Source organism: Portunus trituberculatus, chromosome 49 (assembly GCF_017591435.1).
Source record: "Portunus trituberculatus isolate SZX2019 chromosome 49, ASM1759143v1, whole genome shotgun sequence".
Classification (NCBI taxonomy): Eukaryota; Metazoa; Arthropoda; class Malacostraca; order Decapoda; family Portunidae; genus Portunus; species Portunus trituberculatus.
In genome coordinates, this window is record NC_059303.1 from 16,776,707 (window position 1) to 16,800,018 (window position 23,312).

At 40.3% G+C, this 23,312-nt stretch overlaps 2 protein-coding genes across 2 annotated transcripts; one reads left to right on the forward strand and one right to left on the reverse strand.

The window, feature by feature from the left end:
* Positions 1 to 672: 672 nt before the first annotated feature.
* Positions 673 to 18,196, reverse strand: LOC123499054 (choline transporter-like 1). The gene is given in 16 exon segments (XM_045246641.1): positions 673 to 3,943; positions 4,230 to 4,451; positions 4,855 to 5,008; positions 5,737 to 5,883; positions 6,306 to 6,459; positions 6,810 to 6,911; positions 7,330 to 7,493; positions 7,495 to 7,514; positions 8,163 to 8,302; positions 8,679 to 8,768; positions 8,904 to 9,067; positions 9,452 to 9,565; positions 11,996 to 12,130; positions 13,098 to 13,255; positions 13,961 to 14,075; positions 18,059 to 18,196. Coding segments are annotated over 15 exon segments (2,070 nt in total). The 5' UTR covers positions 14,063 to 14,075; positions 18,059 to 18,196; the 3' UTR covers positions 673 to 3,739.
* Positions 18,082 to 21,574, forward strand: LOC123499055. Its single transcript, XM_045246642.1, has 3 exons — positions 18,082 to 18,333; positions 19,269 to 19,463; positions 19,911 to 21,574. The coding sequence occupies exons 1-3, from the start codon at positions 18,082 to 18,084 to the stop codon at positions 20,736 to 20,738; spliced, it is 1,275 nt and encodes a 424-aa protein (XP_045102577.1). The 3' UTR covers positions 20,739 to 21,574.
* Positions 21,575 to 23,312: the final 1,738 nt, after the last annotated feature.

Genomic DNA, 23,312 nt, shown 5'->3' on the forward strand with positions numbered 1-23,312 from the left:
TTAGTGAATAACTCTGTGTGTGTGTGTGTGTGTGTGTGTGTGTGTGTGTGTGTGTGTGTGTGTGTGTGTGTGTGTGTGTGTGTGTGTGTAATTCACTGTTTGATCTGCTGCAGTCTCTGACGAGACAGCCAGACGTTACCCTACGGAACGAGCTCAGAGCTCATTATTTCCGATCTTGGGATAGGTCTGAGACCAGGCACACACCACACACCGGGACAACAAGGTCACAACTCCTCGATTTACATCCCGTACCTACTCACTGCTAGGTGAACAGGGGCTACACGTGAAAGGAGACACACCCAAATATCTCCACCCGGCCAGGGAATCGAACCCCGGTCATCTGGCTTGTGAAGCCAGCGCTCTAACCACTGAGCTACCGTGTGTGTGTGTGTGTGTGTGTGTGTGTGTGTGTGTGTGTGTGTGTGTGTGTGTGTGTGTGTGTGTGTGTGTGTGTGTGTGTGTGTGTGTGTGCTTCTGCTTCCTCCTCCTCCATCTACTCCTCTAGCCACACAGTGTTGAAAGACTCCAGACATGATTAACTGCTGCACAAAGCACAGCACTGTTGCTGGGTAGCAAACAAGGGCTGGAGCTGCGGTGTAGAAGACAAGGTTTTCTCTGTTACATAATCTACTTTGGAAATGATTTGCAATATAATTTAAATAATAGACTGCATGTAATTATACATAATAATTAATCACATCTTACATTAGTTCTGTTAACATGCTTTTGTTAACAAGGTCCCACTGACATTTGTAAGTTCATTTTACAATATTGTAAAGTTAAAATCAATATCTTTGCCAAAAATAAACAATACAGGGAATGCTTTAGGTATTTTGTTAAACACACTTTGTTCTGGACATTCAACCTAAAAGTAAATTGTTTTATGAGTAAGAACTACTTGTAAATTGGGTAAACAATTGTGTGACCTTCCATCATTCACTAACATCACTTACAAGCAAGAGTACAACTATACTACAAACACTTGTGAGTGGAGCACTTTGAACAACAAATATTTTGACATGGTAATCTGAACTTATTTTTATATGAGCTAATTTTTTTATGTGAAAAATAACAAAAATATATAGTCATCACAACAGTACTGGATGCAAATGTTCCAAGGCCTGATTCAGGGAAGCTGTGGTGAAGCAGCTCCCCTGGCTTGACCTGAGCACAACTGAGGTGAGAAGGAGCCACATGACAGCTTGCCCTTACCCACACACTGAGACACTCCCTTTATCTGACCTACAGGCAGCTTACACACTGTTGCATTTGGGCATAAGTACACAAGCACCTATATAATAAAAGAAGTAATATTACAACATATTCTAAGTACAATAGCACATTCACAACTAGGACATTAAATTTTATGCATTAAACTCCTATCACCTACCTAGACAACATGCAACTAAGGGTGTACCTCCACCATGGCAGCTCAGATAAAAGGACATGGCAGTTTAACATTACACATTTCCTTGTGACAAGTGTAATTAAGAGCATTAACTTGTGTGGCCCCAGTACAGAGACACCTCACACCACACAAACCTACACACTGATACGAAATCCTCACTGAATGAGATAAAAGAGCCTCAAGACACACCTCAATGTATGTCGTCTACCACGTGATAATACCCTAACCTTCCCATTTACCCATAGTAAGTAGTCAATCAATCTCATGGTGATGCTTCTTTGGAGATTTCACAAACACTAGAGATCATTGGTTAAGACACATACAATTCACATTACTGGAAGCTGATTGCAGGTACTATGCATAAATGTTGGTCCATTGATTAATGACAAGTAAACACAAGATGCAGCATTAAACTTATCAGTACACAAACTATCTGCAATGCATTTACTACTAGTTAGGTTTTTAAAACATTTCCAGAGTAAATTTAAATTAAAACACAAGATTATATTCCCAAACTAGAAATGATTAGTACATCATTGCTTCTTTAAAAATATATACATTTGAAAATTAATAGCATGAATTTTGAACCATGGAAATATTTTGTGAATATGCCCTAAGAGTTTGAAAAAAAAAAGTCCCAGTTTTCATTGTCTAAAAACCATTCCTCTATAAAACTGCTTTACATATTAAGAATACAGTCAATCATGAACCCCAAGAACCACTTAATGGAGGCTGCTATCTTGGCCACCTCATCTCTCAAAGGAAAATACTGCAGTCTCATTTCCCAGCAAGCAATTACCTCATGACTGCATCTAGCTCACGGAAAAATTATGCATTCTACACCAGCAAGAAGAAAATAACCACATTAAAGGAGTTCCCAGAGTGGATGTATACCAGAAAGCAGTTATACAAATAGGAACAACATAGGAACCTGACTTTTATCAATATTTTCTTTCTTTTGGCATCACAGGGCCACAGAATGCAACAGGGATGGATCTAATATAAACAAGTTCCTCCCGTTTGCCTGAAGGCCACACCTAACTTAATTCGCATAACTGTTTCAAGACAAAGTAGCCTCGAGAAACATGATGAAATATTCTTAATTCGCATAACTGTTTCAAGACAAAGTAACCTCAAGAAACATGATGAAATATTCTTAAGTTTTCATTCGCTGTATGAATTCTGCTGACTCCCTATCTGTTGACCTTCACAAACACACTTCATTCACTTTACAAAATCATCAAAAATACTTTCGTTGCACAAAATAATCTGAGAACAGCACAATATTTTCTTTGTACATTAATAGTGGCACAAAAATAGATCATGTTCATGTTTATAATGATAAAAAATTCTATAGTTCCTCAAAAAACTGATAAATATACAGTAAACACAAATATCACATATCTGGAAATCACAGATCTAATATATAACATTACACTATCGGACCCAAGACACCTATGTGTGCCTCTGCCACACCCATCAAAGATACATTGTGCGTGTGAAGTCTTTTATGTTGGTGTGTGCAAGTGAAAATGTTGTAAATACACAAACACAATGCTACACATCTGGCTGCAGTGAGTCCATGAGGCCATCACAGCAGCCAGCATCCTGAGGTGTTCCCTTTCACTAGTATTTCCATTACAATCCCCATCACTCACCATAAATATTCCAATGACAGCATACACATTACTTTATACTTAATCCACATACTTTAGAGCACTAATCGAAAGAGAATTCAAGGCACACTGGCATAGCACATGAATAAATTTTTGTCCAAGACTTGATCTGAAAATGTATTACATAGAATGAATCAATCATTAAAAAAGAAGCTTCACAGACTGCTCCTTAGAAAACTGGCATATGTGACAAAATATTGCATACATATGAAGGTAAAGAATAAATAATAACAGTAACACAGTAAAGCTTTGGTTGAAAGCAAAAAATAATGCCTACAAGGAGCCTCTTCCCTTGTGGCCACCACTGCAGGGCCACCATCAATGAGAGCATGGCCAGCCAGCCACTTGTTAACTCTACACAAACCTGCTGTCATGAGAAATTTCATCCCATTTGGGCAACAATGCTTCACCTACATACCCTTACACATACAGATAACTACAACTAAATTCCTTAAACTAATAATTACAATCATAAACTAGACACTTAATCTTTAATGTAGGATAATATCGATGCATAGCAGCAAACAGTGAGCAGGGAGCTGTCACTATTAACTTATCTCTCCTCTAAACGCATCATAATGCACATCAAACCCTTCCTCTACCAGCAAGGGATGACTCACCCAGAGAGCAGCAGCCCCCTTCAACTCACCCACACTCAAACTGCTTCCTGAACTTCCTTGAAACGAATTGTCTCAGGAACCTCACTGTGCCTGGACTTGTGACTCTTCTTGTAGTCAATGTCTTCGTGCTTCACCATGAACTCGTACAGCTCCTTGTCAGCCACCAGCTCCCGGCCGTCTGTTGTGTCGTAGGTGTTGTAGTCATCAGAGAAGCATAGGAAGAGTGTGTCCACTGCCATCTGAGAATAAGATCATTAATAGATTTTAAACTTTTCCTAAACCAGAGTAAGTGTATTCAATGCCATTATTCAAATAAGTACGAGATTAAGAACATACAAGGTAAGAGTGATAATTCTCAATGATGTGGTGATGAAAGGAATAATGATTACTGTGGTGATGTTAATAATATTGCCTTGTTTAAGTCACATGAGCTGCAGTCTCCTTATTTTCTTATGTTCAGACATCCCTACCATGATAATGAAAGTGGTGTGAGGAAAAATGTGACCTTCATAACAAAACACTTACTTCATATACAGAAAACACACAGTGGGTGATAAAGAATGCAAACACAGCAATGACAATGAGAGGAATAGCATAGAGGTGGAGCGTTGGGTCAGCGTGCAGCACCGGCAGGGCAATGCAGCACACAGTTCCTGTAACAGCAACCTTGGCCAAGAACAGCATCAAATCCCCGACACTGTTCACAGTGGCCACCTGCAGCATGTTGGTCACCACCACTTGCCATGCCTGTCACCAATAACATCCTCATCAGCAACAATTTGGTAAAACATTTTTCTGAATATAGCCTTTTTTTTCAAATATGTATGAGTGAGTCAAAGAATAAATGCAAGAAGCCAACTTGATGTGAGAGGATTTAAGATATATAATGTCAAAAATCTAGAATATCCAACAAGTAGCTGTTGATCAGACTTGGTATGGCCAAAATCAGCTAAAATCTGCATAAAATTAATATCTTTCACTTTACTAGTAAGTATCATTCAATTACATACAAAATAAAGGTTAAAATATAAAGAAATAAGAATTAATAAGGTACTGATCCTGAATGACTAGCATCTACATAAGAACTGTCACTGTGTCTCAAACAACTGCAAAACCAAGACAACAGCAGCAGCAGCAGTGGCAGCCTTACAATCTTGGCAGAGGTGCAGAATGGTGTGCCTCTGGTGGCGGTGACAGTGTAGGCATTGTGGTTCATGTACTTAAGGAAATTTTCAAAGCACCACAGGCAGCAGCTGCAGGCACGCAGGCCACACCGGGCGCAGCTGTTTTCTGGATCTTTGCACCTGTGTGGGTAACAGTAACCATGGTCAAGCTGGGTAACATTTCATCCTGACATCCACTAAGTTGTTATCAGGGGTGTGGAGTCGGATTTTCAAAAGTCCAAGTCCAACTCCGCCTACAGTAAATTTAAATGTTGCGACTCCAACTCCGACTCCGACTCCGACTCCAGGAAATTTGAAGGTTGTGACTCTGACTCCGCTTTTTTTTTTTTTTTTTTTTTTTTACAGTACAACAATATAGTCTATTTTTTTTTACATCAGGGATGGTGGCCAAGGGAAAAGATTAAACAAAAAGCCCGCTAGTTGCCACACCCAAAAAAGACGAAAGTTAAGAGAATCAATACTTACATATTTTCGAGTCAATCCATAATAAAAGTGTACTTGACGATTATATAATTATCATAAATTAATAAAAATATCTTTATATGTAGTGCTTCATTGGACACATCCTCCACAAAGTCAATTTCTCCCAATTTGTAGGAATCTCCATGAAGTGGAATCTTTACTCGAAAATTTATCACGTAAAGGAGTCGGAGTCGCTCATATTTTTACTGACTCCGACTCCGACTCCGACTCTGACTCCAATTCCGACTCAGACTCCGGCCAAAAGTAGCCGACTCCTCAACTCCTCGACTCCGACTCCACACCCCTGGTTGTTATTCATCACTCACCATGACCACCAAAACAAATTAATACCACATATAAATCACTATGTATAACAGTTTCCTTACTTCTTGGTGGCCCACTGGATGATGAGTCTTGGCAGCTTGCAGAGAGTGATGAGCAGGGAGCCCTTAGCCACGGTGCCCAGGTGGTACATCACCAGTGTCCGCCACGACCACCATACTGGGTGCCGTCCCTTCCCTGCGGTCCCTTGTCTAGAATTTCACATACCTTTTAATCTCACTCAGTTTTATGGATATGTGTGGTATGTCTCATCTCAGGCTGGATCAGTGGCTATCATAGCTAATACTGCTGTCTCTGCATACACCTATACCAGGATTATATCACCCACCAAGGCAGCCAAGACAAGGTAAATATATGCATGCACTAACACAAAGACCATCATATAATCGGTATCTCTCCAATTAATGCCCTTACGACTAAGTGCACACAAGTTACTTTTCTGTCCTTACAGAGCTGGATGCCTCGTAAATCTTTCTCAGTATTTGCAGTTATATATGATAATTATTGTACCCATGTCTTCTTCCTAATGCCACCTCCATGTCTCTCCCTGAAACTTTAACTCCCACAAAGAAGTATTCCATGTAAAAATTAAATCACATCTGATCTTGCTCACCTTGAGAAATACCAGGTGGACACAGCAGAGGCAATGATCATTTGCTGGCAGGCCAAGATGAACTCTGCCACCCACACCAGGCCAACGACCCACACCCACCACAGGGAACGCACCCATGTCGGGTCCATGTACTCCAGTGCCTCAAAGGGAGTGGCTGCAAACACACACAGAATTGACACACACTGCTACATACAATAAACAGGCTTGTGACTGATTACATTAATTTAAAAAGGGAAAGAAAGAAACATCAGTCATATGGTGCCACTAAAATTTGTAAAGATTAAACTTACACAAGCATTACATAGAAGACACTGATGCAAATTAATAAGATCGTAAAACAAAAATAAATGCCAAGATAAGGAGGATAAGGAAATTCCAAGGAAGAGGCTAACACTGGCTCGCAGAGATAATAAGCTAGACTTGTGGAGTTGTGGCTATAGAAGTAATGAAAGTGATAAAATTGACCAAATCACACAGTAAATGATTAAAATTTGAGGGACTAACGTTTCATGATGGCAGAGGAATTAAGGGACTTGTTTTCTAGAGCAGAATGGTTCAGGAGCATCTCTTGGTGTGGTGACTGCAGGCTGGTTATGCTCAGGTTTTCTGTTAATGTAGAAATTGTGACCTTAATATCTGAAATTATACACTCATTTATTAAGTAAAGGAATTCTCAGGAGCAATTACCATCAGGTAGCCACAATGCAGGAAAGTGTGTTTAAGGAACGACTCAAGCTAAATCTTTTACATCTGAAGATACAAACTTTATATATTATAGCTTATACACTTCAAATTTTCTTTTCATTATCTTCTTGGTAATCATCCTTTCAGTCTTACTTGTTTATGAGCACAAAAGATCTCTCCTCTTGCTGCACCTTAACTTCTCATATATTTCTCTGGAAAGTTTCTACCAATTACCAAACCAAGTTAAAACCAGCAGTGGTAAAGGCAACACAAGGCAGCAAGTCAGGAACCAGAGCCCTAAATCCTTATAAAACAACAAAACACACTGAAAAAATCTTACTTGCAGTGGCTAAGGATACCATCACCCACACCCACAGAAAGAAGAGCCCCAGTAGGACGACAAAGGTGACCACGGGTTGCAGTAGGAGGGTTGGGTGATGGGTGAGGCAGCCTCCAGCATGTTTGAATAGCTCAGCCACCATGGCAATGTGTGGCTTCACATACCACCAGGACAATGAGGATCACCTGAAAAAATAAGTCTTGAAAGAATGCTGCTGCTAAGGGGATGAAAACTGAGAGGATCCCGAGTCTTAAAGTGGATTCACATTTGGCAATTCACTGCTGAACTGCCAGCTCCCACAAGCTGGTAATATCTGACAATGAGTCCTCCCAACTGGAAGCAGTTCACACAAGCAGATTTGAAGGGGAAGCTGCTTCACAGGAAATCAATGTAAACGAACAACAGCAGAACAAGACCAACGTGACAGTTTTGCTGGTGCAGCTGAAATTTCCAGCCAGTGGGCATCAAAGTCTACCAAGCAGGCCAGTGCAGCTTGAGGCAGCTGGCAATTCTAGCAGTGAATTGCCAAGTGTGAACTCACCTTTATGGCCATAAGAGAATATTGTGAAAGCCATCAGTGAATGTAATGAATAGAGAGATCATTGAGGCCTAAGCTGTTTCACACTTAGCACAAATACTAACTGATGAGCCCAGTACATGACAGTGAAAGGGCAGCATCAAATATGATTACATACATATTAGATTAAATACTAAAGCATGGGTGTTTGACATGAAAAGTAGCACATATTTTAAAATTCTGTTAATACTTCATTTCATTCCAGTGAGGGTGTTGAGACTGAGGATGACAAAGAGGCAGAGCAAGTGAGGCTCACCATGATGATAGTGGACAGGATTGCATAAACCAGCAGAGCCCGTTCGTTGCGCACTGTCTCCATGAGGGTCTGCTCCATCGGCGAGCTGTCCAACTGCAGTCGCACACTGATGTAACTCCACCACAGCAACACTGAGGCCACTGCAAACAAACACTCCCTGGGTCACAGCAAGGACAGCCATTTGTCTATCAACTTACCTATATACCAGAACAATCTCAAAGAGGATAGCCCAGAGAAAGTATGACACATTCATACGCTAATCATTCATACTCTTAATTCTATAAATTCTTAAAATTCATCTACTTGTCCATCTATATACCAGGCCAGCAATTACACACAGGGTGATTAAAAACACAAACATGCTCATTTTCATTTTTGGCATTTGTTTATCAATCTTTTAATCCTAAGCTGATTTTCATGATCCACAAAGACAGGGTGAGTTGTGAGGTCATCATATTGAGTTTATTCCACAAATATGCACAACTGCATAACAAATTAAATTCCAGCAATACTCACCAATAGAAACCAGCAGTACAGCCACCACAATGGCATATGTCACAATGCTGGCCATCACATGCAGGCACATCATTACCAGGCATGACAGCACTGCATGGAGTGAGAAAGAGAGGAAAACAGGAATAAAAAGAGTTAAGTGAAGGATATCTACAAAACTATATCAACACCATAGCTAAAGAAAATATAACTTATCAAAATGAAAGCTGCTGCAGCCTCCTGACTTACATAACGTGATGAAGATGAAGATGAGGATGAGGTGCCACGAGGCGTACAGGTCAGCCAATACCTGCTCCAGCACATCCATGGTGTTGAGGTAGCCATACAGGTTGTACAGCACACCCCGCAGCCCTTCCCCCTTCAATGGGACACACCGGTTCAACACTGGCTTGCTGTAATGAAGATTGGATCAGTGTCTGCAGGGTTGTGGGGTTTGCTAAATAAACTATCAATACAGAAGTAGAATTTTTCTCCCACCGTCTCCCTCTCCTTGAGAAAATGGCAGAATAAAGCATTAGAAACACAATATCCATAGCTAAAGATCTGACACTCTTAACAAAGGACCATTATCAAATCAGATTTTGTTGTCTACATTAAAAAAGAATAAAAATATATGCACAAGTTCACAAAGATACTACTTTTGCCATCACTTTTCTCACTTTTTCTAAGACATGTTCACCAATGCCTACTTTCTTTTAATATGATTTAATTCCACATTAAAAAGAAGCTTAGAAATATAATGATATGACCTCAATTCTCAGCACAACCACTGGTACCTCTGAAAGATAGGCAGCTTGGGGCAGTCATTGAGCAGCAGACTGGCATTGACGGAAGGGTACGGAAGGTCATCCATCCACCTCACATCCTCATCATACTTGTCATAATCATATCTGCAGGTTGAGATCACATTACATTATATCTAACTTGGTATAAATACATGAAAGAAATGTCAAACTTAATATTAAAAGCTGTAATATGTGTCACAGCAACATCTGGAGGTCAAAATTACTATGTTAATGAAATAATGCATCTAAATTACATAAAATAAATTGTAATCTTGGTATGAAAAACATCCAACAGTCACCATTCAAATATCTGAAGTTAAAAATATTATGCTGAAGAAATGTCTGAATCTATCACAAGAAGTGGCAGTACATCAATGAAAAGCCTAACTCAGTATTATAAGATGCCATAAACAGAAAGAAAACACTATTACCAAGCTATTTTCTCATAACACTTGCCATACTCATACCTAGCAGTCAAAATAAGATTAACAAAACACCTCTTCTAACTAAACACCAATGGGAAGTAGATATACACCAATAAAACTTTACAATCAACACTAATGATGGTAGAGATGTACCAATACCAAAATTTTGGCCGATTCCGATACCGATACCGATACTACCTAATTGGGCCGATACCGATACTACTACTTATAGTGATTACTGCACTGGACACCAGGATGAGTTGGTGGACGGCGAGCCTTATCAGATGGGAGGCTTTGTTTTGGGGGATGCTGTAAGTCCTGAGAACGTTTGTAAAATAGAAGCAATTCAAGAAGCTTTTTGAAGCCATTTGCAAAGGTAAATTACTCAGTAATTGGAATGAATATCTTCTCAGTTTTCTGATTCTTTTCAGTTATTTTAAATTCTTACTTCTTACTCCTTTAGCGACCTTTTGGTCTTGTGCATTTTCATTATTAATTTTATTGACGATATTTTGGCGATCAAAAATATTTTTAAAATTATTAAAATTGTAAAACAGACAAAAAATATTAGCAAAAGAAACTCATTTTGTTGTGTATGTTTCTCTTTAATTAAATCTGACATCCTTTGATATTAATTCATTAGAAATTAGTAGATCAATTCAGAAAAATGAGCTTTCACATAATCTTTTCAATTAAATAGAAAAAGTTTAGTTTATTCTAAATTTCTAGTGTATTGCTATGATCTTAAATAATTAATATGCAACAAATTATACACAATGCACATGATTACAAAACAGAATCGTTACTTTCTTAGTTATGGAATTTTTACATCCTTAGGTTAACACAAGTAACTCAAAAATTAAACTTGCATTAAAATTAATATACATATATAATTCGAGCTTCCACCTATTCCAGTATGATATCTTGGAAAAGGCTAGCACTAGCACTGTTAATTATAAATCAAATAAGAATATGCTGTTATTTACAATAATGCAAAATGCCTAACTATATATATATATATATATATATATATATATATATATATATATATATATATATATATATATATATATATATATATATATATATATATATATATACATTTTGTTGGATTCTCAATATCTGAAGTTTGACATTCTTAGATTATAGTTAAAAAACATAAGCTTTTCACCTGTGTGAACTTTGTGTGGGTGGAGGAGCAGAGTCTGACTGAGAGACAGTGAGTTGGTGACTCATGACCAACCGTGTGACAGAATGCCAGAGTTCAGCCTATACGCGTTTCATACACGTCCAATTTAGAGGTTGTGGCTTATTACCACAGAAAACAGTATTCTATGACATACGGTAATCACCACAGAAACTTAATACGCCGTATTATATTAATTTGGTATCTTCAATATCTTAGTTATATCGAATATATCACTAAGTAGTAAATTCCTTTTAGGTATCGGAAGTATCGGCATAAAATAAGCCGATACCGATACTGATACCCCAAAAATGGGCCGATACCGCCGATTCCGATACTGATACCAATCCATCGGTACATCTCTAAATGATGGTAATACATCTCTGCTGCAAACTGCTATCCAAACATACACTGGAAAAACTACTCACAGAAACACAACTCTACTTGGGTCAATGAAAACTTACCTCATATGCAACATTGTCCATCCCTTGTGAGAATGAGGAAGAGAGCAAGACACATTCAAGTATAAACACTTCAAAATGAGAACAGGCAATATGTATCCATAATGATAAAACCTTTGAGAAGTGACACACATTATGGAAACGGAGAGAAAAATTCTGCCACCTTATTCTCACATACCAGAACACATACACACAAACACCCTGCAAAACATGTACCAGTATGCAGATCACACAACAACACTCAAACTCACACAGACATACACATTAATACAAGTCCTTTGTCATTTTTTTCTTACTCTCTAAACACACCTGCAAAGCTTTGTGGGAGAAAAAACATCCTGAAAACAGTAAGCAGATTGCACAAAAAGGAAAAGGAAAAGGTCACACAAAAAGAGAGCAAAAAATGCACACGCACACACATACTTCAGTAATGGGAGTCTTTATCTAACTCCCTTCAACACACCTGCAGAGCTTTGATCCTGTGCGGTTGTAGAAATCATGTATATCCTGAAGGGTATGGAGAGTTCTGTCTGGGCACTCTTTGACGCAGGTCTTGAGGGATCCATCCAGGTCATTGACATCGAAGAACAGAACGTAGCTGAGGTGAAGAAAGCAAAGAAGTGATAGGGTTATTAATGTCATTGCATGGACAGCCACCTTATCTCACTGATCTACTGGCACAGGAAAGAAATCGCCACCTGTGATGAAAGAAGCTATTAACTGTGCATGTCGTTAATGTCACTCCAAGGACAACTACCTAATATCACTAATTTATCTATGGACAGGAAATGTGATTAAAGAAACTGGTATGTATGAGATTATTAAGAAAGGATATGCTGTTGTCATTCATAATTACTTTGTCTAAAACTCTTATAATCTCTTTGTTGATGATAAACATATGTTGAAAAGCAGATTTCTGTCAATAGATGAGAAGCTTGTCCAATTATTATGACCAGCAAACTCATACATAATAATCCCTTTCAAGATAAGAAACATGAAAAAGTCACAAGATACATTAAGCCAAGGAAAATAAATCCATGAGCAGATTTTTGTCAACAGCTTGTCTAATTGCCATAACCAGTGAGCTCCCACATAATAATCCCTTTTAAGATAAGAAACAAGTCAAAACAGTCACAAGATGCATTAGGCCAAAGAAAATAAGTCCATGAGCTAAGTCTGAGCCACATGAGTCTTGTCTAGCCCTGCACTATTACATATACCCATCATCAGTATCAGGATCAGGACATCATTTCATATTTACTCTGTTTACTATTTGGTAATTTTATACAGCTTCAGAAACTCATGTGGGGATAAAAAAAATAGTAAAGACTGTGTCCATTAATCTTCTGACCTTCATAGACCCTTCCTAATGTAAAGAAATATCGTCTAATCACACCCAAATTCAAGGTAAAAATGCGTCCCAGTACTGAAAGTGTTAATCAAGTTGCACCCCATAAGATCCTAAACTTAAACATGTCAGTTGGTGATAAGTAAAAACGTTTCTCCACAAAAATCTCATGTTGTGCAGCCTCTTGGAGACAGACAGTGGCAGCAGCAGTGCATACCTGTAGTCTGTCACATCTTGACCAGAGAACACTAAGAGGGAATCCTGGTGTCCCTTCATGTCTTCATTGTCACTCCCACACACGTTGCCAAAACTGTCATAGCCGTTCACCACCCGCAGGGGATCACCAAACACCAGAGCAAAGGCACCAATAAAAATCTGAGGAGATAAAGACCATGTACAAAAACTTAACTGAATGAAATGCCGAAACAAAGCTATCAGTTTCTCTCCATTCTCTTTCTACTTGAGCTACCAAGGCTCAAAGTTTTCTGCATTAGGATAAACTAAAACAAAGCAGTCATTTTTTTTCTTGAATCATAGTTTTGGCCATATAAAAACAATGTGCATTACAAAATATTACCACCATTATGAACACTGCATCCTTACCTGAAGTCCATTTCCTACATATGTTCATGCAAAATAATGACTGAATGATGTGAATTTTTTTAAGAGGGAAAAACTGACCAAGAGCAACAAAATTAAAAAAAATAAAGGAAAGAAGGCCCACTTAGTTGCCAGTCCCCTTGTAGGTCTGAAAGAATTAGCTGAAATATAGGGATGAATGTCCTGCAACCTCATTAACACTTATACAGCCAATCAGATCAGCTTAAGATCACAAAAATAATAACCAAATGTTCTATTAAAGATTCAGATTAAGAGCAAAACCTAAAAATAAATGTTTCAACACAAATACTCAAACTAGATTGCTTACAAGGCTCTCTCATCTATCAGTCCCAGATTCAACATTTTACGCACCAACCCTCTGTTCAAGTATCCACCAGTATCAGAAGAAACCTTACCTAGCAGTCCTACTCGTAATCATCACCACTATCTCACTCCATTATACTGAAGAAAAATACTTGCCATCAACACTAGGAATAGGAAGAATGCCACCAGCCACACAACATCAGTGAGTCTCCGCTCCTCCTCCCGCACGGGCCCTCCATTGTCCCCACAGCACCCCATCCTTGTCCTCCACCTGCACACATACAAAATAGATATAGAAAAATCATCATCATCTTATTAGAGAAAAGGGTGTTCCACAAGACTATCCCTTTCATCATCCTTGTCTATCTACACACAAAGAAAACATCATTATCCACTCCCTTTCCAACAGGTGCCAACAATGCTATGGTGAATGATGTCTGAGTGTGTGGTGCTTTGCCAGCCTGGTATGTAGATCAATATAAACAAGGAAGATCAAAATGAAACACAATAAACCATGATTCTTATCAGTTAATGACACTAGTTTCACAGATCAAACTTCTCTCTTCCACACACAATCTTCTTCACACTTAAGGAATCAGGCACTTCTTTGCTACTTTGTCCTTACCATCACTTACACCACACATTACAGACAATACTGAGACTTCCAGATCTATGGATACTCACAGTCAGTAACACAAACTTGCTCACTTGCCAGTACTCTGTTAAATAAGCAAGAACTTTGGAGAACTATAACGCACACACAATCCAGCAAGTCACCGTGTCAGTAGCATAATTTATATCACACCTGGGCAATACTTAGGTAAGCTACAATATATTATAACTGCTCCCACTCAGTAACATAAATTATCCCAAGTTCCAGCATTCTTTTGAAAACTATAACACAAAGAAACTAACACATGTGATCCACTCTGTAATCTTGAAACACTTCCACATAGGGACATGCTTGACTGGAATAGTGTGCAAACTTTAAGAGGAGGGACTAAAATGTGGTACAGTAGAACCACATGCACTTCAAGGGCCAAGGGGTCCCTAAGCATATAGGTAGGTTCAAATCCAGGCCACGGATACCTCCTTTAACCCGTAATTTTGTGTGAAAAGCCCACATTGTTTACAAAGAAAAAAAAATATGAAAGGAAGGACAGAAATACAGGTTAGGATACAGTATCATTACAATTTCAGATAAAACACTTCAATTTTGTAATAGTTCATCGTTTCTTTAGGGCTTACGTGTGGAAAATTTCTGATCTGGTACATATTAAGATACATCTGATTACCCTGAACCTTAAACACACAAGGACTCACATAAGACATCACCAGGGGGCCTAAGGACATGCTGTGACTTTTGCTATGGGATTCAGAGAGTAGGGCTCAAATGCGGGGCAGTAAACTGGTACAGGGTAAGGGATTTGATTACCCTAAATGCAACCTTATAACACACAGGGACATCGACAGGGCGTCTGAAGGGGTGCTGTGACCTCTACTCTAATTCTTATCTCTCACGCAGCTTATCTTAATGATCTATAAACTAACTTGACAGCAGGGAATAGAGAAAAAACCAAGAGCTAGAGGAGAAAAATTATGAAATGAACAAAGCGAAACATGGAATAGAATACAAATAGCAAAGCAGAGAAGAAACAAATGTAAGAGAAAAAAAAATTGATGCGGTGCAGGAATAAGGTAATAAACGGAAAAAATTAACATACAACCATTACAAACACACATGAGAGAGAGAGAGAGAGAGAGAGAGAGAGAGAGAGAGAGAGAGAGAGAGAGAGAGAGAGAGAGAGAGACCAAAACTACCAAACAACCACCTACACCAGCCAGCAAACAGCCCGAGCTCCCACACAGGTCCTGACAGACGCCACCAGTCACTAAATATCACAATTCTCACACACACATTTAACACACCGCCACGTCCCTAGGCACAGGTAACAAGTGTGTCTTAAAATACCTCACAGCGCCACTGGTAGAGCTGAAATACCCCCGGACGAGGCAGTGGCTTGGCTGGGGTTTGTTTGGGAGTCCCGTCAGAGTGTGTAGCAGCAGAGCACCGCCTCCTGCGCCTTCCCACAGCGCTAACTCAACTAAACGTTCTAAACTACATAATTCACCTAAAACAAGGCACTCCACACGTACAGAAGTCTAATTTAAAGCTTCATGTGTCTTTTCGTTATGTCTGAACGTATCTGTTTCTGGTTATATTGTATGGGGGTCTGTTTATTGTGTGGTTTTCTAGGTGTTAACTCGCGGCGCTGTTCTTTTATTGTTAATCATTCCGAGTATTCTGCGAGTTACTGAGTTCCTGGGTACTTGAGTCATCTCCTTATATTGATATTGTGTGGGTGTCGAGTTATACTTTCATAAGCACATATCCTCCTCCTTCTACGCATCCTCTTCCTCCTCCTCCTCCTCCTCCTCCCTCTTGCTCTTTCTCTTTCTGATATTAACAAACAGTTGGTTGTCTTGTGGTTTTTCTGTATACAGCTCGGCTCGATTACTTAGCTCCTACGCTTAGCATTTTCTTCTTCTTATATTTATGTTAATGCATGAATGTAGCATCACAATCACATACTTCATACATCCTCCTATTCATCCTTGCTCATTGCTCTCATCCTAGCAAACAAGTGCTTTATTTAATCTCAGTAGGTGCGTGCATTTGCTTGATGACGCATGATTGTTTTTATTTACTGATCGATATTGTTGCGCCACACAATGCAAAATGATGATACGTTTTTCCAAGCTTTTATCACTCAATCAGTAGTTTGTGGCAGGGAATGTCTACGTATACTGGCGTGTCTGTCTGTGAATCACCAGACGTATTAGCGCTTTGTGTCATCATTGTCATGGGATGTTAGCATCAGATTTTGTAGCACAACAACCGGTCTAGCTGGTGAATTTGCTTATATAGAAGTATTTAACTCCGCGTTTGAATCTGTAGCTATTAATGCACTACTACTACTACTACTACTACTACTACTACTACTACTACTACTACTACTACTACTACTTCTACTACTACTACTACTACTACTGCTGCTACTACTACTACTACTACTACTACTACTACAACTACTACTATTACTATTACTACTATTACCACTACTACTACTACTATCTACTACTACTACTACTATTACTACAACACCAACTTTTACTACTATTGCTGTTCAGGCAGCAACTGTTCCTGCTATTGCTGCTGCTGCTGCTGCTGCTACTGCTGCTGCTGCTGCTGCTACTGCTGCTATTGGTGCTACTGCTGCTGCTGCTTTGTTACGGCATACTGCTGCTGCTGCTGCTGCTGCGGCTGCTGCAGCAGCTGCTTACTGCTGCTGCTGCTGCTGCTGCTGCTGCTGCTGCTGCTCACTGCTACTGCTACTACTGCTACTACTACTACTACTACTACTACTACTAAATGAAATAATGATGATAATAATAATAATAATAATAATAATAATAATAATAATAATAATAATAATAATAATAATAATAATAATAATAATAATAATAATAATAATAATAATACCTTACTTCCTCTGGTTTCTCTCGTGACAAATTACACACTAAGCAGAAGAGCCTCCAATAATCGTGACACAGAGGCTTGTGGCGCGAGTTAGGGGTGACAGGTGTTGTGTTGACAGAATGTTGCCAAGCTCACCCACATCCACGCCTCGGGATGACATGAGGAGCAACAGGATGCCAGTCACATGAGACGGTGCGGCATTCTTGCGGTGGGTAGGTGTGCGGGTATTCCAGTGGTTCTCAGCGCGGCTAGGACTGGGAGGAGGCAGGAGGATAGGAGGAGAATCTTGGCTACTGACTATGAATTGTTATGTTATTTTCACCTCAACGGGTGCCATGAGTTTGCCAAGCGTGACTCAGGCTGATCGGAACTCTTCCATTATTTACCTTTAGTTCCACGTACAATTAGCTGGCACAGTGCACGCAAGAGAGTAAAATAAAAAAGAGCGATCACGGTTTCCTCTGAATTAGTGACCTGGTGGCGACGCTTTGCTATGTTTAGATCAGAGAGCCACATGGCGGAGAATGTTGACAGGGCACGTCTGCCTCACCTTATGACGTCACAGCCTCGTCACGGGCACAGTGCCAAGTGAGGGGCCGCTTGGCTCATAAGTAGCCGTGTGAGGTGATGGAGACCAGTCAGGAGGGGCAAGTGGCAGCCAAACGGAACACAGTGCTGCTGGGTCTGAGAGAGGGAGTGTGTCTAGTGCTTACAGTCGAGTCAAGTCGCCTTCAGGATGTCACTAGGGAGCTCTTTGCTGGGCGAGGGGCTCCGGCTGCCTATCTCCCGCCGAGGTCTATTCTTCAAGGACGATTTCTTCAGCGGGTTTCAGGATGACTACAAGACTGCTGTGGAGGACGTGCTGGACCGCTGGCGTTCCCGCTCCTCCGCAGCTGACCGCTTCGCCTCCTACAGGAAGCTGAGAGAGCGCGATGCTTCAGACGACAACCAGGCGGCCACGATATCCGAGACTCCCGACAACTACGTGGTGAGTCAGTGGGACGTGACGCCTGCCTGACCTTAGAGAGAGAGAGAGAGAGAGAGAGAGAGAGAGAGAGAGAGAGAGAGAGAGAGAGAGGAGGGGGGGAGCGGACAACAAAGAAAGTTCTATTTACTAATGATATACGGTTTAATGAACTGTATAGTTACAACAAAGAGGGTTCTATTTATTCATGAGACACGGTTTAATGAACTCTCTATAGTTACAATTTGTTACATACGGATGCCATACTGGTGATCGTAAGGGAAATGCTTGACACACTAACACCTTACTATTTTTCTTCCCCTCATTGCTTGGCCTAAAATTCTGTCTCCACTTGATCTCGATATGACGGACGTGAACTCGTTCAACCCAATGTGTCAAAACCTTGGCACCACACACACACATTCACGCGCACACACACACACACACACACACACACACACACACACACACACACACACACACACACACGCACAAACACACACACACATCCCTTCACATGACATCCCCTCTTCAGTAACTTTTGACTATTCCCAGTGACGCAACTCGTCACCTTTCAGGAGTTATGTAATGTTTACATTATACCATGAACCCAAACATGCTTTCAGCCTTCTCAAATTTCTAGTTTATGTGATCCTCGTTCATTATTGTAATGGTTATCAGTCTAGGCATTGCAATTTCGGACTGCTTACTATACCACGTGTGAGAGGTAAGGAAAAACGTATAGAAAGGAGCAAATTAAAACATATAAACACCCTCTCCCCACCCTTTCTACGGCCAGCAAGGTTACGATCTCGTCTTATACACAAATTTCAGAACAAGTGCTACAGATTAACTATACAATATCAAGACTCTTCAGGAAATGACTTATACAATAACGCGAACTTTTAACCTTAAATATACGTACAATAGCTGTAACCTTCACATCTCCTCCTAAACAGATTGTACTGGACATGGGAAAGTACTCGAGCGGACAAATCACAGTGGAGACACAAGGATACGCGGCTGTGGTGAAGGCAGAAGCAGGTGATCTAACCTACCACCGCCGCTTCCCACTCCCACGGGACACCAACACCGAGGGAGTGGTGGCTGACCTCTCCGACGAAGGCATTCTCACAGTTAGCGCCCCCCGAAAGGTGAGTATAGTGGTAGTGGTGGTGGTGGTGGTAGTAGTAGTAGTAGTAGTAGTAGTAGTAGCAGTAGTAGTAGTACTAGGAGAAGGAGGAGGAGGAGGAGAAGGAGACAGTGATAGAGCCTTAATGTCAACACGATAAGAAGGGAAGGAATAAACATGGGAAATCACACACATACACACACACACACACACACACACACACACACACACACACACACACACACACACACACACATACACATACACACTATGTATTATGTTCTTAAGAGAAAGCGAGACGGAGTTAGGAACGATGTCAGAGTAAGAAATACTAATTAAACATTCCCAGTATACATTAGCAATATTCTTCTAAACTGCCTAACTAAATGAGTAATTGACGCATTCTTTGCTCTCTTTACCATGCATTCTCTTTTCTTATTCCTTATGAATTTTCTTTTTTTTTTTTCAGGAGAAGGGAGAGGAATGCAAGACCCCCGTCAAGTCACCCAGCAAGGAAAGCTGCTCCTCCAGCACGTCTATGGAGGAGCGAGTCATCCCCACCACGAGGGATGGAATGGCCGTCAACTCAGCTACCCAGAGGACCCAGCAGGAGGTCAAGTTTACCGGGCGTAAGGGATCGGCCACCAGAATCATCCCTCTTACAATAGAGGACGACGCTAGTAGTGGTGATGCGACCTCCAGCAGCACCTCAAGCACTTCCCAGGCTGGCGAGGCGACGCGGTCCTTCGATAGGGTAATTCCGACTGTCAGGGAAGGAGACACACCCTCTACTCCGGTGTCTTCGTCTTCTGACAGGAAAACCTCTACGCAGTATTCTGGATCGTCCTCGTCGTCAGTGCAGAGTAGAATCCTTCCCATTCAGCGACGAGGCAGGTTCTTCCAGGACTCCACATTTGAGAGAGTCTGGGATGACTTCGAAAATGCCGTTGATGACTTGGTGACGAAGAAAAGCTCTGAGAATGAAGAGACTCAGAAGAAGGAGGATGACGATCAGATCCAAACGTACAGGAACCTCCGTAAGGTTATTAAGGAAGAGGACAACCAGGCAGCGACCGTCTCGAAGGAGGAGGATGGATACAAAATTGTCATGGATGTGAAGGACTTCGTGGACGGTCTGCTGGACGTGAAGGCGCTCGATGGCTCCGTCATGGTCACAGGAGAGAAGGGCAACAACAAATTTGAGCGTCGGTTCTCCATTCCAGGATTGTCAGAGCCGGAGAAGGTTGCTGCAGCGCTGTCTGCTGACGGGGTGCTGACCATTACTGCCCCTGTGTAAACTGCTGTAGTCCTAAAGTTCCTCCCTTATAGAGAGACGTGAAGGTGGATGTTTTTCGCGAGTGCCCATTATTGAAATTTGCTTCCATTGTCAAGCGTTAAACAAAACATTTCTTCCTTTGCACTCCTTAATAGAGTTTATTGCGTCAGTGTTGACCTTCAAACCAGTGGCCGTCCCTTGAATGCACCGTTTTCACTGTTTGTAAGTATTTTCTCTACATATTTTTACTTTCAGAAAATTTATTGTTCTCTCTCGAAAACTGTGCCAGTCTTTCCTTGTTCAGCTGACAGACAGAAGCAACCTCGAGGCTTTGCCAAGAACGACACACGCTTCCCTGCATCTGCACCACATATCTGGCTTCCTGTCTCTCCATTCAGTGGCGAGCCTCTGTATTGAAAAAAACCCGACTTCCTGTGACACCTCGCCGTGCCTAACTCTCCTTCCACAGGAAGGCGAGAGGCGCGACTCGGGCACCAGTCATGCAGCCGCTCGTGTGAAATCCGTCTCGAAGGCTGCTTGGTTCAAGGCGCCGCAGTGCCTCTAGAGTCCTGTGGTGCCGTCTCGTGCTTTGTGTATTTTTGTTTCACATGCTGACTATAAAGACATATTCTTGTATAAATGTATGAATGTATTTATTGTATGGAACTATTTATAGCACATGTATTGCGTATCACTGTAGATTTCAATTTATTTGCTCTTTATCTTTTGTTTCGAATTTTAAACACGAAATGCCTGAAAGAAAAACATTGATATGCTAAAGATAAATTATCATTGGTGTATGAGATGTATATTATGTAGTATAGACTTTTGTATCGCTTAGTAAAATTATCTTTATATTCCACTATAAGTTATCCTTGTTTCTTTGACGGCAAAGGGAGGTTAGGGAAGGGAAAAAGAGGAGAGAGGCAGGTTTGTGGTGAAGAAGGGAAGGGGAGATGAGGTGGGTACAGGAGAATTCTAATAAGTGAAGTGTTTTTTGGCGATTTAACAAACACTATATCCGCTCAAGACAAATTTTCCGGCGCGGGAGAGGTAGCGCTTGGTCTTTCTCATAACTCTGACTAGCATCACAATTATTTTTTTACTTCCACCGAGACCTTCCATCTTTCCTCTCCACGTCTGTTCGTCAATATCTCCATCAATATCCAGCGTTTGCCAGGTATTTCCAGGTGTTCTCCAGAATAAGATGTGTAGACATAAATAATAGTAGGAGGAGGAGAAGAAGGAAAAATAAATGAAGAATGTAGGGAGAAGGAAAAGGAGGAATGAAAGTGGAGGAGGGAGGAAGATAGTATTAATAGTGGTAGGAGGAGGCGGAGGAGGAGGAAATGAGCAATAGAGGGAGAGGAAGAGAACGAGAACATGAGCAAGTAAAAGTGTCTATGGTGTTTAACAACAACATGCACGGGAGAGGAAGGAGACAAAACGAGAACCACCAGGTAGGCGCCTAAACACTTCAATGAGTTTTGATCTCACAAATGCAAGGAAAAGCAAGTAAGATAAAATTTAATGCGAAGATTAACAGTATTACTTTTTTCTGTTTATACATTTCCTCACAAATAGAGCAAGAGAGAGCAAAACTATAAGATAATGACGAAAATAAGATCTGAAACTCCTTATCACTGATTGAAGGCACAACTCTGATTTATCTATAACAGTCATAAAGAGAGACTTAGTTAAGGGTATGAGGGAAGGAAGATCGGACGCCCGCACCAGCACTGCACGGTCACTGCCACGGGAAGGAATACAATGCGGCTAGAAATACACTCAACCTTGATGCTAAACGTGGTAGTGATGGTGGTGAGAATGAAGGAGGAGAGAACAAACACTGGTAGGGGTGGTAGTGATAGTGGTGAAGGAGAGAGGGCCAGCAAGAACGTACACTCACACACACACATAGACAAACACACACACGTTCCTCTCCTCTTCTTCCTTGTCAAGCTCGTTCTAGATAAGAAGGAGAAAAACACCTAGTAACTCACACGCATTGCTCTTCCTCCAGCAGAAACTGTCTCGCTTTTGCTTAAAATACTTCATCCTGAGAATCAAGCGGTGATCTATTCTTGCTCTGCTGGGGAGCGGAAGGGCAGGGCTGCGGGGAGGCCATGACCGGAGGAGGAGGAGGAGGAGGAGGAAGTCACGTAAGGGATGTTAGGTGGACACTATAACCTAAAAAAAAGAAATGTTAGAAAGGATCAGTAGATAATGATAATGATAATAATGATAAGGATAACAATAATAATAATAATAATAATAATAATAATAATAATAACAATAATAATAATAATGATAATTATAATAGATAATAATAATAATAATGACAATAATAATAACAATAATAACAATAATGATAATAATAATAATAATAATAATAATAATAATAATAATAATAATAATAATAATAATAATGATAACAATAATAATAACAAATAAGTAGATAAATAAGAAAAACTAAATAGAAATATATATCAATAATGATAATGAATAAGTAAATAAAAAAGCAAACTAGATAGAAATACATAAATAAACAATGAATAGATAAGTGTATAAGATAAAATGACGAGGAAATAGCAT

Coding starts and splice junctions, on each gene's coding strand:
- LOC123499055 (XM_045246642.1), top strand. CDS start 18,082: ATGTCACTAGGGAGCTCTTTGCTGGGCGAGGGGCTCCGGCTGCCTATC. Junction 18,334..19,268: donor AGACTCCCGACAACTACGTG/GTGAGTCAGTGG, acceptor CCTCCTAAACAG/ATTGTACTGGACATGGGAAA. Junction 19,464..19,910: donor CAGTTAGCGCCCCCCGAAAG/GTGAGTATAGTG, acceptor TTTTTTTTTCAG/GAGAAGGGAGAGGAATGCAA.